General features: G+C 66.5%; 1 protein-coding gene across 1 annotated transcript in view; it reads right to left on the bottom strand.

Moving 5' to 3' along the window:
- Positions 1 to 13,304, bottom strand: part of LOC119095706 (patronin) — a 51,222-nt gene extending 37,918 nt beyond the window's left edge. The window contains exon 1 of the mRNA XM_037218561.1: positions 13,013 to 13,304. Within this exon, the coding sequence (XP_037074456.1) occupies positions 13,013 to 13,180 (168 nt within the window). The 5' untranslated portion in view covers positions 13,181 to 13,304. The remainder of the gene's footprint in view (positions 1 to 13,012) is intronic.
- Between the last annotated feature and the right edge of the window lie 3,112 nt (positions 13,305 to 16,416).

The raw sequence follows: 16,416 nt of genomic DNA, 5'->3' as shown, positions 1-16,416 counted from the left end.
GGCAGGGGCGGCCGCCTTTCACCGCGACGCACGTGCGAGCTCCACACGAGGCGGCACACCGAGACCAGCGCCGCGGCGGCCACACGACTGGAGCCGACGCGCGGCGACACCCGCACCGCTCACCGCGGACTGACCGTCCGGTGCGACGCTGCGCGATCCGGCTGGGGCGCCACTCCGCTCTGTCTGCCGGGCCGCGGCTGCCAGCCTGTTCTGCCGGCCGGCCCGACCAGCGTCCACCTGCCGGCTGCGGCGGCAAGGACGTACACTCGCTGACACCGCTGACAGCGCCGTCGCCGCCGCCCGCGCCAGAGACTGTACTCCGACGGCGGCCCGTCCATTCATCGGGCCGCCGGGCAGGCTGCCGGCGCCGTGGCCGCGCCCGGAGCCGGTCCGTCAGCTGTCGACGAATTGCCTCGGGGCATCATCAGCTGACTTCAGACTGTGCTCAGCTGACCGCAGACCGTCAACCGGCAGCCCACGCGGGCATCGGAGGCAATGCTGGCCCATTGCCAGCAGAGACGGAGTTGCCAGAACATGGTAGCCGCGACTTGAAAAGGAGCTTAAACTCAACATGTTATGGAGCGAACGGGAAATAACTTCTATATAACTGGTCCCGTTCGCATCTTCCCACCTGCTTCTGTTCCGATTAATTTCCCCACAGTTGTCTCATTCCCACTTGGAAAACTACCTCCGCAGCCCAAACGACTAAACACTACAAGACCTGTCAAATGTGTTTCGAAATAGAAAGTTCTCCTCCAATAAGCGAGCATACGGTGAAACCGACCCGCCAGCCGAAACACACGACTGGACCTTTCAAGACAACTGCCCACTCACGTTGGAGACAATGGGGGCCCTTATTTAAAAAGGCTACTCCCACAGTTAATCACGCGACACAATGGAGCGGGCGAGGCGACTCAATCGGCCAGCTCGCTGACCGGGGCTTGGAGCTGGCGAATGTCCGGAGTTGGCGACTGTCCTGAGCCGGCGACGGTCCGGAGCTGGCGACGGTCCGGAGCTGGCGACTGTCCGGAGCTGGCGACTGTCCGGAGCTGGCGACTGTCCGGGGCCGGCGACTGTCCGGAGCTGACAACTGTCAGGAGCCGGCGACTGCCCGAGCTGAAGACTGTTCAGAGCCGGCGACAGTCCGGAGCTAGCCGTGGCCGGCCGGCTCGTCGTCGCCGCTGAGTCAGCCGCGGCTCTGAGTCACGCGCGGGCCGGGCCAGGCCGACCCGACCCGACCTCGGCCGGCCGCTGCCGGAGACAGCGGCGTCGGGCGCGCGCCAGCCGCATGACGCACCCGCCGCTCTCTCGGCCCACTACACCTGTCCGGCGTGACGCACCGAACACCAGCCGAGTCAGCTCTTCTCCCGGAACACGAGCCGACGGCACGACACGGCGCAGCGCCGAGACGTCACACTGTCACTGATGTTCTGCCGCGGGATGCGCAGAGAGTGACGTCACGTGACCTCCAGCGCCGTCCAATGAGCCGCGACAGCTCCTGCACTGGCGCTGCGCTGGCTTCCGCAGCCCCGGAAGAGCTGGCGTCGACGCTACCGTTGTCCGTTGCAGTCTGTTACAGTCGTCCGTTACAGTGTGACGCGTCCACCGGCCGATGAGTCAGACATTCTGCCTTTCCAGCGTGTATGAAACCTCACTACCCCTTCCCGTCGCCTCCTGGACCTGTCGCCGCCCAGACAGCTTGCCTCCTCTCTGGCATCACTGTACGCGTGGTCCCCGACACATGTTGGCCGATGTCTCCTCGTTTTAACGCCATCAACCGTCGCTCTGGCATACGGACAAATCCTCTGCCATGCCTTCCTTAATTCATAATCCAGTGGTGTCATTCCTCAAATCATCATGCATTCACAGAAAACGCCATCAGACTTGAGGACCACTCGATCATACGAATGCAAACACCCTGATACACTGCCGCCTGTCGCCTCTCAACGAAAAAACAACCTAATGTCTACCGACATCACGTGCTCCCGCCTCCCCGCCGTCATGTCGCCGGAGAGCCACCTGCCACGGCACCGCGGTACGGCCCGACGGTTGTCCCTGTCCGGAGGCGGACCCCAATCCTTATCTACTGACAGCTCAGGGTAGCCGGTCACGCCGCCAAAAAACTCCAATCACTCGATAACGAACAGCGCATCCGTCAGCGTGGAAAGTGCCTTTGACGTCCTAGTTCCGTACGCACGGTTGCCGACATCTAGCGCCCGCTTCAACGACTACTAGTTGGCGTCGCTGGCACGGCGGCGCCACCTGCGCCAGTGGCGTTGGCGGCGTGGCAGCAGCCGGTCCGATCGCCGGCGGTGGCGCGTGTGACGCCGCCGCTGATGGATCGGTGTGGGCGGCGCCGGCCCGAGCAGATGCATCAGCGGCGACCGGCGAGACGGCGCGCCGGCCGGGCCACATACGCCCGGTTCCCACGCGCGGCCGGTCGGCACGGATCGGCAGCGCGTGTTGCACGGCACCGATGGCTCGCCAGCCGTGACCGGGCCGGCCAGCGACGGGCCGCCGACAGCCACCGACGGCAGCCGGCCGCCGGAAGATGTCTCGCCCAGCTCTACAGAGCGGCACGGAGACAGCGACTACACAGACACAGGACACCGAGGCAACACCTCCATAGATGCGGAACACCAAGACAACACCTACACCGATGCGAGGTACCAAGACAGCGGTCCCGCAGGCACAGGGTGCGGAGACGACGGCTCCGCACATACGGAATATGGAGCCAGTGGCTCCTCAGAAACGGCTCGTCGGTAGAGCGGTTTCTGTGCAGACAGATAGCCTCACGGCAGCCTGCACTTTGCCGCGCCAGGGTCCGCGGACCTGTGCCGATGCAAGACGCATGGCCTGGCCGTGTCATCCATAACCGCAATCGACCGAAACGGCCGGCGCCAGGCGGGAGACACCGCCTCAAACAACTCGGAGCGGCAGTCGGCAGGCTCGACAGGGGCAGCACCTGGCGCACGAGACACACACGGCGCGCCCCGGCGGTCCGCTGCGCGTGGGGCGCGTGGGGCTCTGAGGCGCGGCATCGGGTCGTGCTCGTCCGGGGAGCCGGGACGTCCTCTGAGCAGCCGATCCCACGCCGCGGCGTCGGCGAGAGCCGAGGGGCGCGTCCAGCCGGCGCCGCCGCAGCCGCGCCACAGCCGGCGTCCAGTTTCTCCGGCGCCACAACAGCCCTGCTCTAGGTGCGGTGACTAATTGCGCACCGCGAACTTTCCTCCAGCCGCCACCGCACGCGCCCAGTTCTGACGCGTTCCCGCCGCCAGAAGTGTCCGTAAATCGTTAGCCGACACCGTTCGGCGTTTTGCTAATAAACGTGCGAAAGTGTGGGGGAAGAGCGGGCTACCTGCTGCGGTCCAGGTGGTCGGATCGTTTAGCGCCGGAGTGCACTCTGGGGCAGTAACGCTCCGCCGCGGCGGCAGTGACTCCACAGCACCAGGGCAGCCGTGACGGCAGAATGGACGTCCGGGATTATCAACCTAACGGCACGTGGGACCTAAATTCCCTCGTAAATTACGTGACATCGGCAGACAGAAACACGACCTCCAAGTGTTACTGGGAGCTTCGGATTCCAGACCATGAATCGGGTCATCTCAGGGCAGTCAAGCCTGTCAGAAGCCGGCTGCGTCTGCAAGCGCGCCGGGGCCTCCCTCTGACCCCAAAGGCCGTGCGCGAGATTAGCATTAATCACAATTCTAAGTGGGGGTCAATCGCCGGGGTCTAATCACAACACAGAGTAAACGGCAATTACTCAGCCCCCTTGACTTTCCAGTGTCTGCTGGAGTCGAAGTTGGCCATCAGTCACGGACAATCTAAATCTGCCATCAGTGCCGGCCCACTGCGACACAGCGCATCTCAGCTGCCGCTCTGCTGCGGCCTGACATATCCGGACACGCCCCGTCCCACTAAACGCGCACGCACACACGCGCGCGCGCACGTACGCACGCAGCACACACAGGCATAGATCGCCGACCACGGCCCGCCCCCGGCCCTAGCAGTTCGCCGCCACGATCACATGCACGCGCCTGGTCACACTCAGCGGCAACGCCAGGGAGACGCGTCGACAGTGCGGCGCGACTGGAGTGCACAGACTGGCGGCGTGGTTGTCGCATCGGCGTGAATCGCACACGTCAAACCGCAAAGGTGCCATACAGCTTTGGCCAGACGTTTAAGAATGAATACGGCCCACATTCGGCAGGCCCGGTAGCGTAATGGCACGTGTCAAAATCGCTGGCCAGGGTGCAGTCGCTGATATTCTCCACGTAATCTTATCGACTCAATCTCGTCCGTGGCCTTCCAATATTTCACAATACAGCCCACTTCGGTCAGCGGCGTCCTTCTCACGCGCAGCTTCTCATTTCTGGTGGTGAGATTCGTCTGAATGTGAGTCTGTCTGTGCAGGTCTGAGTTCACACCTATGTCTCTGAAAGGTTATCGGTGTTTTCAGAATTCTCACAAAATGAACAAGCATTACAGAGGCCTTGTTCCGTAAGCTGCATCAAGAGCTTCACAACATCGCAACTCACCACACTGAGGTTCTTGACAAGATCAGCTGAGTCAGGTGAAACGACCAGGTGCCAGGCCCAGTCTCACATACCAGTTGAACAAGAAACTGTTCGCGATTGCCGAGACGTGAACCATTATCAGCCGTTCAGGCGTCGTTGGTGGACGCAAAAGCGCCCGCAGACGGTGCCAATGTGCTGCGACAGCACTTCTGGCTGAGTCGTGACCTATTTATCACCACACAAATTAACATACTGCTCTGCTAACCACCAATAACGGAATGGAGACGATGCCTGAGGGGACGCAGATGAGCATCAGCCCAGGTCTGATGTCCTCATTATGGCGTCACAGATTACAAGAGCCACAGCTTATCCCATCAAGTGGGAGGGACGGATGATAGAGACGATTCCATGACAAATGAAGTCTTCATAGGTCCATCTGACATCCGAGATCTGAGCGTGAGGCGACGAGAGCTAGCTGGCCGCAGCCGTCCCCCCACACGGCCAGCGTGAGGCGACGATGGCTCGCTGGCCGCAGCCGTCCCCCCACACGGCCAGCGTGAGGCGACGACAGCTAGCTGGCCGTAGCCGTCCCCCCCCCCCTCCCCCACACGACCAGCGTGAGGCGACGATGGCTCGCTGGCCGCAGCCGTCCCTCCATACGGCCAGCGTGAGGCGACGACAGCTCGCTGGCCGCAGCCGTCCCTCCACACGGCCAGCGTGAGGTGGCGACAGCTCGCTGGCCGTAGCCGTCCCTCCACACGGCCACACAGCCTGCGGCAGCCGCCGCCGGCGCGGCCGGGGCCCTGGCCAGCGTCCGAAGCTGCCCACAGGGGAGCGGCGCGGAGAGAGGCGCCGCCGCCGGCATCCCAACGCCGGCCGCCTCCCCCGCCAGAGCACGCTGAGTGTAGCCGACCCGCCGCTGGTGTCGCGATCCTCAGCGGCCACTGCCATCAATCCACCGAACCATGACTGGCATGATTGGTATTATCGAGCACGTCCACTACTTGGAATATTTTGCACCATCATCGCATTTCGTTTACCCGGCGAGCTTATGGTACTATTGAGTGAGGTTGCTGCGCGTATGGCCTGGTAGTAGCTAAAAAAGTGGAGCGGCATGTAGATCAATCTCGGGATGTTTGCCGTTTGGTGAGATCAGGGCTGCTTCGCGTCCAAAGAATCGCTACCTCTCGATGCCCCGAAGCGCGAGGTCAACAGGTGCGCGCCCCACGGCGGGCCGTGAGTGAGCGGCGTCGTCAGGCGGCGGTGGGGACCGGGCTGCCCTCCAACCAGGTCAGGCGGCTCGTTCCCGGCCAGACTGGTGCGGCCGGGGATCCGAACCAGTACTATCTGGCACTCACGCTGCTGCAGACTGGCCAGCTTCCTCACGATCAGCGGCGCCAGATGGATACATAAGACCGGGCTGAGAACATCAGTAAGAAGTTTATGACGTGAAATGTGGGCTGAAAAGTTCAGGTTGGCCAAAAGCTCAGCAGCAAAAACGGACGCCGACGCCGGCCATCCGGCCCACTCAGAGCCTCGCAACAGCACCAATGCGCATCCGGTACCCAGCTTCGTTGTGAATTCATCCGTGGCGAAGTGTGCCGGCCGTCTGTACGCTATGCACATGAGCTTTTGAGCTTTCTGTCCTAGCTCGGCAGCGCGCGTCGATCCGTAGTGAGTGACGTGTCTCCCGTGGGGGGGGGGGGGGAAAGCCAGCCAACGGATGGCAGCCAGCCTGCATTTGTCGCACGCCTGCACCAATGCCGTGGAGCCAATCACTTACAAAAACACAAAGTAGCCATGTTTTCTCTGCCGCACAATGAGAGAAGAATCTCACCAGACCTGCGGAGAAGATGGTGCCATGCGCTGAGCGCGTGCCAAATTCGTGTATTCTGATCCCGCACCGCATGGCTAAAGAGCGGGGCCTCATATCCGGTGGTGGTTCATTGGCGTCCACCTGCAGGCTTGCCGTGGGTGACGCGCGGAAAACCCCAGCAGCGATACGGATCCCTTCGTGACGGATGCCGTCCAGCATCTCCTGACTGGATTCGCAGGTCGAGTCGTAGGCAGCGCATGCGTGGTCAAGTTCGGACCTAATCAGTCAGCGGCAGACCATGATCGTGACATAGCGGCCAATCGCGTACGTCACACGTGAGCTGACCTTCGGAAAGGCTCGAGCTCCAAAACACCTGGTGCGGAGATGCTTTGAAAAAATCCACGTAGAAAAGACGGCGGTCCAGCACCAGACAAAAAAAAAACGTAAAACTAGCAACGATCAGGATAGTGCTGCCATACACTGTCACCTGTGGGTCACCGCAAGGTTTTCTCTTGTTGCAGGACCGCATGCAAGCCGTCCTAATTGGATTAAAACCGCTCAGCCCACTCCAATGGGTTATGTTACCCACACAGACTTGGACCTGAAGCCCTGCTGAAGTCGTGGTCGATGCTGTAAACTATAGAGCAAAATCGTCCACAAGCAGCGGACGCCCCGAGTCCGCACGCCACGCCGTGCTGGCCACCCTTCACCGCGAGCGCCAACAACGCCCCGCTTCATGGTCGGCCCATCGGAACGCCGCTGAGTGGCGCGAGTATTCCGGAGAGACGCCAGCCACTCGAGTTTTCAATGAGCGGTCACGTAGGCTAGCTATTCCATTCTTGGGGCTTTCGGGCGCTTGGACTGCGCGAACTCGGAAGCACACACGGTCATAGAGCGCCCATAACGTGTGTCCTAATCAAAGCCGCTCAAACATTTCGGGATAGGCTATCACGCGACAAGAATTATGTAAATCATGAAGGTAGCTCGCTAAATGCCAGCCCATATGACATTATGATGACCATGAGGTACCCGCATATCCATGTCACTAGATATTATAGCATATACATATCTATATCACAAGCGGCGAATTTGTCAAGGTTCGAGAGAAGGCCGTGGCGCCAGGTGTTGTTCTTGTTGTTCATTGGTGTTCTCGGGCGCGTCGACTTCAATGGTCATTTTGCGCCCAGTGGCGCCAGGTGCATCATCACTAATGCATCACTATTCAAAAGCGCTTTGAAAGTCAGAGAATGCTGCGAAGGCATATGGTTTGTCTAAAAGCTTTCCCAGCTGCAGTCCTAAAACAACTTGATGGTTCATGGTGCACCGATTTTCCCAAAACTGCAATGCGTGCTGGTCAACTCGGTCTCGAGAAACCGCATCACTTGTCATATTTTCAAAGGCCTTGCACGCGGAAGTCGTGAGCGGCATCGGTCTGTAATGTAGTACCCGTAGCTCGGCTCCAACTGAACGCCTCTGGGACGACAGACGGGCTCTGTGACGACCGAGAGATAGGCTCTTTACCGGCCGAGGTGGGCTCTGTACCGACCGCCGGAAGGGCTCTGTGCCGGCGGAGAGACAGGCTCTGTGTCGGCCAAGAGACGGGCTCTGTACCGGCCAAGAGACGGTCTCTGTGCCGGCCGAGATACGGGCTCTGTACTGGCAGAGAGACGGGCTCTGTATCGGCCGACAGATGGGCCCTGTGCCAGCCCCTCTCCGCTACTAGCGCACCAGCGCGCCAAATGCGATGACGGCCCAAACTTCACTTCAAACACAAACGCTACTCGTCAAGGCGACGGCGGCCCAAACGAGTCCTCCAGTCAGACTACAACGGCCGCCCTCCCACTGTGTTAACCCCATCAGCAGTCTTCTGGGCTGGCCCACGCGGCACGTGAGCGTGTCCCGGTGTCTGCTGATGGTTCCGAGCCGCTGCGGCCGGGCCCCGCTCGGTCAGCAGCCGCCGGTGGCCCAGTAAAGCACGGGCCGTGCTGGCGCCGGTCGAGCCCGGGCGGCGCCACACAGAAGCCGATGACAGGGGTCGGCACAGGGCGCGCGGCGGCCGGGCCCGCCCCCTGTCAGCGGCCGCTCGGATCGGCCGGGACAGCCCTCGATCCGCTCCGGCCGGCCGACACCGTGCGGCTGCCTGCCGGTGTCTCAGCCGCAAAAGCTGACACCTCTCATCACTTCGAAGGCTGGCAAACAAATGTGATCGAGATCAACGCGAGGTCAACCCGCCTTTAACGGGCCAAAGAGTTGCGGGATCGGTCTCGAGAAGCCGACTCGGTATTTCCCCCATTTCGATGGCCCGCGTGGTCCCGACCATGTGAGCTGACCGGCGCGTTTGAAAGCTGCCAAAGCCGCCGACGGTGCACCAGAGCACGTGGCACGCTGCTGCGGCGCTCACCAGCCGTCGGGGCGGCCAGAGGTCAGCACCAGTCAAGATGACCTCAGCGCGCCGCCATAACGGGCCCGCCAATAATGCAACACAGCACGGGCTCACATCTGCCGGGCGGCCGACCGGCCAGCAGGGGCCGGCCCGACCCCGGCACGCGCGGCACCGCAGCCAGCGCCTCAGCAACCGGTCCGTAACAGGCAGTAACGGCCGGACCGCGCACCAGCGTCCCGGACTCAAACGCCGCGGACGCCATTCCAGCACCGTGAACGGCAGTGCCAGACGCTGCCGGGCATGCCGGGCGGTCCTGCCGGCGCCAGCCTGGGCCGGGTCGGGCGTCCGAGGACAGGTCCTGCCGGCGCCAGCCTGAGCCGGGTCGGGCGTCCGAGGACAGGTCCTGCCGGCGCCAGCCTGGACCAGGTCGGGCGTCCGAGGACAGGTCCTGCGAGCGCCAGCCTGGGGTCAGGCCGGCGGTCCTGCCGGCGCCAGCCTGAGCCGGGTCGGGCTTCCGAGGACAGGTCCTACGAGCGCCAGCCTGGGGCCAGGCCGGCGGTCCTGCCGGCGCCAGCCTGGGCCGGGTCGGGCTTCCGAGGACAGGTCCTGCCGGCGCCAGCCTGGACCGGGTCGGGCGTCCGAGGACAGGTCCTGCCGGCGCCAGCCTGAGCCGGGTCGGGCGTCCGAGGACAGGTCCTGCGAGCGCCAGCCTGGGGCCAGGCCGGCGGTCCTGCCGGCGCCAGCCTGGGCCGGGTCGGGCTTCCGAGGACAGGTCCTGCCGGCGCCAGCCTGGACTGGGTCGGGCGTCCGAGGACAGGTCCTGCCGGCGCCAGCCTGAGCCGGGTCGGGCGTCCGAGGACAGGTCCTGCCGGCGCCAGCCTGAGCCGGGTCGGGCGTCCGAGGACAGGTCCTGCCGGCGCCAGCCTGAGCCGGGTCGGGCGTCCGAGGACAGGTCCTGCCGGCGCCAGCCTGAGCCGGGTCGGGCGTCCGAGGACAGGTCCTGCCGGCGCCAGCCTGAGCCGGGTCGGGCGTCCGAGGACAGGTCCTGCCGGCGCCAGCCTGAGCCGGGTCGGGCGTCCGAGGACAGGTCCTGCCGGCGCCAGCCTAAGCCGGGTCGGGCGTCCGAGGACAGGTCCTGCCGGCGCCAGCCTAAGCCGGGTCGGGCGTCCGAGGACAGGTCCTGCGAGCGCCAGCCTGGGGCCAGGCCGGCGGTCCTGCCGGCGCCAGCCTGGGCCGGGTCGGGCTTCCGAGGACAGGTCCTGCCGGCGCCGGCCTGGACCGGGTCGGGCGTCCGAGGACAGGTCCTGCCGGCGCCAGCCTGAGCCGGGTCGGGCGTCCGAGGACAGGTCCTGCCGGCGCCAGCCTGAGCCGGGTCGGGCGTCCGAGGACAGGTCCTGCCGGCGCCAGCCTGAGCCGGGTCGGGCGTCCGAGGACAGGTCCTGCCGGCGCCAGCCTGAGCCGGGTCGGGCGTCCGAGGACAGGTCCTGCCGGCGCCAGCCTGAGCCGGGTCGGGCGTCCGAGGACAGGTCCTGCCGGCGCCAGCCTGAGCCGGGTCGGGCGTCCGAGGACAGGTCCTGCCGGCGCCAGCCTAAGCCGGGTCGGGCGTCCGAGGACAGGTCCTGCCGGCGCCAGCCTGGGCCGGGTCGGGCGTCCGAGGACAGGCCCTGCCGGCGCCAGCCTAAGCCGGGTCGGGCGTCCGAGGACAGGCCCTGCCGGCGCCAGCCTGGGGCCAGGCCGGGCGTCCGAGGACGACATCGCCGCCACCTCTGCCGGCGCGGCGCTGTCGTGCTCCAGACCCGGCTGGAGATGACAGCTATCAGCGTCTCCTGACCACGCACAATCGCTACCGCCATCTGCCGAGCCACCGCTGGTAATAGGTACCATTATTTCCGTCCTGGGCATTGCTGTCTTCCTAGCTTGTGTTAGCGGGCATTACCGTCTCGTTGCAGCTAATGGTTAGCGCTCGCCGACACGCCCAACCGCTGCCACCCTGCACGCCCGGCCCCCATGCCCGCTGCGGCGATTGAGTCTGCGGAATTAGTGCTGCACCAGGGTTGGAGCCCAAAGCTCTTGGTGGTATGTTACAATTGTGCGAGTGGCCGACTCACGTCTGCATTTCCCACGTTTTCTCTCGTAGCGGGCACCTCTCTAACAAAATAGCCTGGCCGTCACAGCCTCCAAACCAGACAACATCAACATCAGACAATTTCAGCATTAGACAGAGCCACCTTCAAAAAGCGTGAGCCGAAACACACGTCAAAGGCATCGACATGCGGCCAGTGCCGCTAAAACGACGGCCCGGCCACCCGAGCGCGGTCTGAGCGCCGTCCAGGGGGCCGCTCGGCCGCCGCCGGTACAGCCGGCCTGTGCGAGCCCAGCCGGGCGGAGGACGGTCGCCGCCGCATGAGCCCCGGCGCCGCGGGCCCGGCCCGGCCTGACGTTCCCGGCTCGCTAGCGCCGGGCGTCGCAGCCACGGCGGAGCTCAACCGGCCGGTCACAGGCAGCCCACACAACACCCCACCAGGCACCGCGCCGCTCCTTTACCCCCTCCCCGCGGATCCCACGGCAATGGATCATATCAGCTCCACACTCGTCGCCCGGCGCCGCCGCTCCTCCCAGCTGTCACCGACTCTCCGTGAGACGGACAGACAGGCTGCCGCGGGACGCTGTGCGCGACTGCCGGCATCATCATCAGTCAACACACCCCCGCCTGCGAGGCCCGACATCGGCGGGCGGAAGGGCGGCTGGCCGCAGTGGGTCACGTCATTTCTGTCCAGATGGCGGCCGGCCGGCGCCGATTGAGATGAGCCCGCCAGTGGGTCAGGCCGCATCACAAGCGGCCGGTGGGCGGCCGCGGAGGCGCGCGGTGGCTCGGTCGGCCGGGGCAGCCGATGTGGGCCGACTCGTCACCAGATGGCAGCCGACCGGGCCAGCCGGGTCTGGTCTGACGTGCTCGAGGCTCGAGTGGGTACGGCACTGGGTAGCTCCCAGCGTCATGGTGATGGGTTCAACGACTTGGATAAGGCCGGAGTGGCCCTGGGCGACCGGTGACCTTTCCTTGCAATGGCCAAAGTACAAACATAATGCCTGACCAGCACGCGGCCTGGTCTGGCTGGTCGGCCGGAGGGTCGCGTGGCGCGACTGGCAACACCGCCGGCTGGCCAGCAGTCCTGCAGCGCAGCCTCTGCCTGGGCTGCCTGGGACCTCCAGCAGCGGGCGGTCGACAGCCGGCGCCGCCTCCTCTCGAGACTAGGCTCGACGGGGAACGCGGAAACGGGGCGGTGGGACGGGACGCGGCCGCCGCTGCCGCGTGGGACATACGCCATCGAGCGGAAACACAGCACGCACAGACGGCGTCGGCCGCAGTTAGCACCTCGTCAGGCACCGCCGCCGGGCCGACGGCCGACGATGGCGGCGGCGGCGGCGGCGCGGACCGTCTCTCTGGCGCTGAACCAGCGGCGCCGCGCGACGCGGGCAGGCCCGGCGACGACAGGTGCCGACCGGCGGCGGCCGTTGAGCGGCGGTCCGCTCTGGCCCGCCTGGGCCGCTCCACCCACTCGTCGTCGCCGCGCCGTCGGCCGCCGCCAGCGGGCATCAGCTGTTGACCGGCGAAATCGCGCCGGCTGCCTGAGCGGCGCACACGAGTGAAACCGCTCCCGTCCGCACGCCGGCCGAAGTGGACCGGCGTCAGGTGCGCGGACGCGGCGCGTGCCCGACGCCAGCGGGCCGCCGCCGAAGGGGTGCCGCCGGCTAACGGCGCGGCGGGAGGTGCGCGGCGCGCCGGAACTGGCGCGCGCCACGGCCGGCGCGCCGTGATTGAATCACGGCTCGTTGGCGGCGCGGCGGCGCCGGTCGCGCCACAATGGGACGAGCGTCGAGCCGCCGCCCGCCTATGACTAATGCCGGTTTGATCGGCGTCGGGGCGGCCGGCCGCGGCGGCCGACAGATTGCCAAAGCGGGCGGCCGGCGGCGTGATCGACGAGCGCGGCGGCGCGCGGAAGAGAAACGGCCCGATCAAGCCGCTGGATCAAGCGGACTAACCAGCCGCGCCGCCGCTGCTTAAGCGCGTGGCATTGTCGGCGGTCGGCGGCCGTGATTAATGACGCCGCGGCCCCGGGGCCCGGCGGCGGCCCGGCAGCCCCGACTGAGCCGTTGCACCAGCGCGAGCCGCCGGACGGACGCCAGACCGGCTGGGACAACGTCCGAGGGTGCTCCACCGTGCCCGAGCCGAGCCCACCACAGCCGCCGTCATCTCACAGCGACACAGCACCACATCGGCTCCGGAGCCCCACCTACCTGCCACCAGGAGCCGTACGGCGCCGCGTCCGCCTGGCTGTGGTGCAGCCAGAGCAGCATGCGCCGCGTCTTCTCCTCCTCCCAGCGCTCGCGGTCCTCCGGCTTGGAGGAGGCGCGTAGCTTCGCCTTCTGGTCCCAATAGAGCCAGTCGTCCTGGTACGTGTCCATGCGCGAGGTGGGCACCGACGGCCGCGGCGCCGCCACACTCGAGCCCAGCGAGCTGCCCTCCGCGAAGATGATGCTCTCCAGGTCGGACCAGCAGTTGACGCGCTGCAGACCGACCGCCGGTGGCGCCTGGTACGGCCGCGGCCCGGCGTAGCGGGGCAGGGCCGCCGACGAGGCCAGCGACGAGCGCGGCTCGACGCGCCACGAGCCGGGCGCCTCCAGCTCGCTGGTCTGGCCGGCGCGCTCGCTCACCGAGTACGACAGCGTCATGGTGCGGAAGGGCACGGCCGAGGAGAGTGTCGGCGGCGGCGGCGGCGGCGCCGGCGGCTCCAGCGAGTCCGGCGGCGGGTGCAGGTGGAAGCTGCGCGGCGGCGACCCGGCGACGGGCCTCGCTCGGACTGGCTGCTCAGCAGAGCCGACGGCCGCAGTCTCAGAGGCTGCCGGGGCCACAGTGTGCGCTCCCGGCCGGCCCTCGGGGCCTTCGATCGCATTGCCGTGGCCTTTGGCGGGGCTTTCGTGGCCTCTGACGGGCCCCTCGCGGCCTTTGACGGGGCTTTCGCGGCCTCTGGCGGGCCCCTCGCGGCCTTTGACGGGGCTTTCGCGGCCTCTGGCGGGTCCCTCGCGGCCTCCATGCGGGACCTCGGAGTCTCTAGCTGGGTGCTGGCCAGCGGCGGCCGGCTCGGGTGAGTTGCCGACGGCCATGGCTCGCTCCAGGTGCTCACTGGGCGCTATCTCGCCCCGCTCGCTAGCCTCTGACTCGTCAAACTCACACTCGCAGTACGAGTCCGAGTCGTAATCGGGTGTGGGCACCTCCACCGGCGTCGCGAGCGGCGCCAACATTGGCTGCTGCGGCGGCGGCGGCGGAGGCGGAGGCGGCGGAGGCGGTGGCGGCGGCGGCACTGGGATCAGCCCGGCGCGCGCCGCCTGGAACATGCGCGAGAACTGACCCTCCATCTGCTGCCGCTTCAGCGCCACTGACCCGCCGGCCGAGAGATTGCCAAGCTCCAGGCCGCCGACGCCGACGCCACCGCCGGCCGGTTCCGGCTCCGAGTCGGACGTGTTGAAGCGCTCCTTCAGCTTGGTCTTGAGCTCGCGCAGCATGGTGTCGCGCTTCTTGAAGCCGATCGGAACGGCGCCCACCTTGGCAAGCCGGTCCAGCTTCTGCTGCATGGTGGCGGCCGGCGACGGCGCCGCCCCGTCCGCGCGCCGCTGCGAGACGGTGTCCTCTTGGCCGTCCGCCGCCAGCTCGGCCGAGTCGGCCGCCGCCGCCGCCACCGCACCGCCGCCCGGCCGACCGCCGCTCTCCAGCGAGATATCCTCGTAGGTGTTATCCTCCGCGGCGCTAGCGGCCGCCGGCCGGTCCGCCTCGCTCGCCTCGTCCGACGAGCGGCGAAACATCTGCTCGGTCAGCTCCACCGGCCGGCCGTTGCGGAAGATGACCGGATTGCCGTCGGAGCCCTCCTCGTCGCTGGTGCGCACGTACGCGCCGTACATGGCCTGCACCAGGCCCTTGTTTTTGGCGCCGTACAGCGGCTCGCCGTGGCGCGAGCCGTACACCTGCAGCTCCACCTCGGCCGACGCCGGCTCGGCCGGCACCGGCGGCGGCGGCGGCGGCGACGGCGAAGCGGCCGCCCGCCGCGCCACCTGCTCGTAGACGCGGCCGGGCGCAGCCGGCGTCGCGATCGAGTCGTACTCGACGCGCTCGTACTGGGCCGGCGCCGGATCGTCCACCAGGGCGTAGTCGGGCTCGTCGGCGGCCAGCTCCGCCGCCTGGCTGACGGGCGGCGCCTCGGGCCGGCTCGGCTCGCCAGCGATGGACGGCTGGCGCCGCAGGTTGCCCACGTAGGTCGGTATGGCGTCCTCGGAGACGCTGCACGGAGGCTGCCGGTGCGCCGAACGCTCGCTCTTGGTGTCCTCGGCGACAGGCGACAGCGGCGGCGGCGGCGGCGGCGCGCCGGCGGCCACCTCAGGCGACGGCTGACTGGAGCTCAACTCCGCCGGCCGACTGATGTTGTTCCCAGACAGGTTCTCCACGCTCGGCTCCTTGAAGATGACGCTCTCGAAGCTGATCGTACTGTCCGGGTCCGAGTCAATGGCCACGCTCAAGATGTGGTCAAAGTCTTTGATTTCCTGAGGGACCTCGTACTCACCATCGACCTTCTTGGGCTTCCGGTTGAACCGGAAGAGCCGCTTGAAGAAGCCGTCCTTCTTCGGCACCTGGATCTGAGTGGTTTTGATGATCCTGTCTGGCATCAGCGAACGCTCCCGGCTCCTCTGTTTGACCTCCACCGAATCGTCGCTCTCCTCCTCCGAGGACTCGCTGTCCTGCTCGGAGGTGGAGCAGTTGCAGGTCGAGTCCTTGGCCTCGGCCGGCTTTTCGCCCTCCTCTTCCTCAATGATGGCCTCGGTGGTCGGCGGCTTGGGCTCGAATATCAGCGAGTCCAGGCTGCCGAACGTGTCCGCGTCGGTGTTCACCTCGCGACTGCTGGACGTCTTGTTGGAGCCCGAGTTGGTCTTGTGGTTCTCCTCCATGGGCACATAGATGAGGCCGAGGTTGACATTGGGCGGTGCGGCGCCGTCGTCGCCGGCCTCGGCGGCACCCAGCAGGGCCCGCTTCAGCTCCTCCACCTGCTGGTCGCCGTCCGGCTGCTGCCGGGTTTCAGACAGCTTGGCACGCAGGTCACGCACGATCTGCTCCTTGCGGCCAGCCCGAATGTCGTCCAGCGTCTCCCAGTCGCCGGTGTAGTCACTCAGCTGGCGACGCAGCTCCTTCACCTGGCGCTGCTTCCGCAGCGTGGCCACGCTCACCGGCTGCACTAAAGCCACCATGTCCACGCCCAGCCTGCGCTTCTTGTCGTCGTCGAGCCGCGACAGCGCCTTGAGACGGTGCTCCTGCTCGACGATGACGTGGTCGGAGGTTTTCTTGGCGGCCGGCTCGTCGCCGGAGTCGGCCGCCGACCACGAGTCGCCGCTCAGCTCGGACTCGACGGCGCCGTTCACCACGTACAGGTCGCGGTGGTGGCCGCGCCGCACGGCCGTGCCGCCGCTGGCCGTAGAGCACGAGTCGCAGCCGCAGCTGGTGCACGAGCACGAGTCCCAGTCGGTGGCCGAGGCGGCGTCGAAGCGCGGTCGCCGCGGCGGCGCGCCCGCCGCCGGCGTCAGCGTCATCTCCAGGCGCGCCACGTACTTGCGGCCGGCGGCGGCGGAGCCCTGCAGGTTGCGTAGCACTTCGGAGCGCG

The sequence above is a fragment of the Pollicipes pollicipes genome, unplaced genomic scaffold (assembly GCF_011947565.3).
Source record: "Pollicipes pollicipes isolate AB1234 unplaced genomic scaffold, Ppol_2.1 Scaffold_4219;HRSCAF=4965_pilon_pilon_pilon, whole genome shotgun sequence".
Lineage (NCBI taxonomy): Eukaryota > Metazoa > Arthropoda > Thecostraca > Pollicipedomorpha > Pollicipedidae > Pollicipes > Pollicipes pollicipes.
Note: the sequence above shows the minus strand (reverse complement) of the source record. Positions and strands in the feature narration are given on the sequence as shown.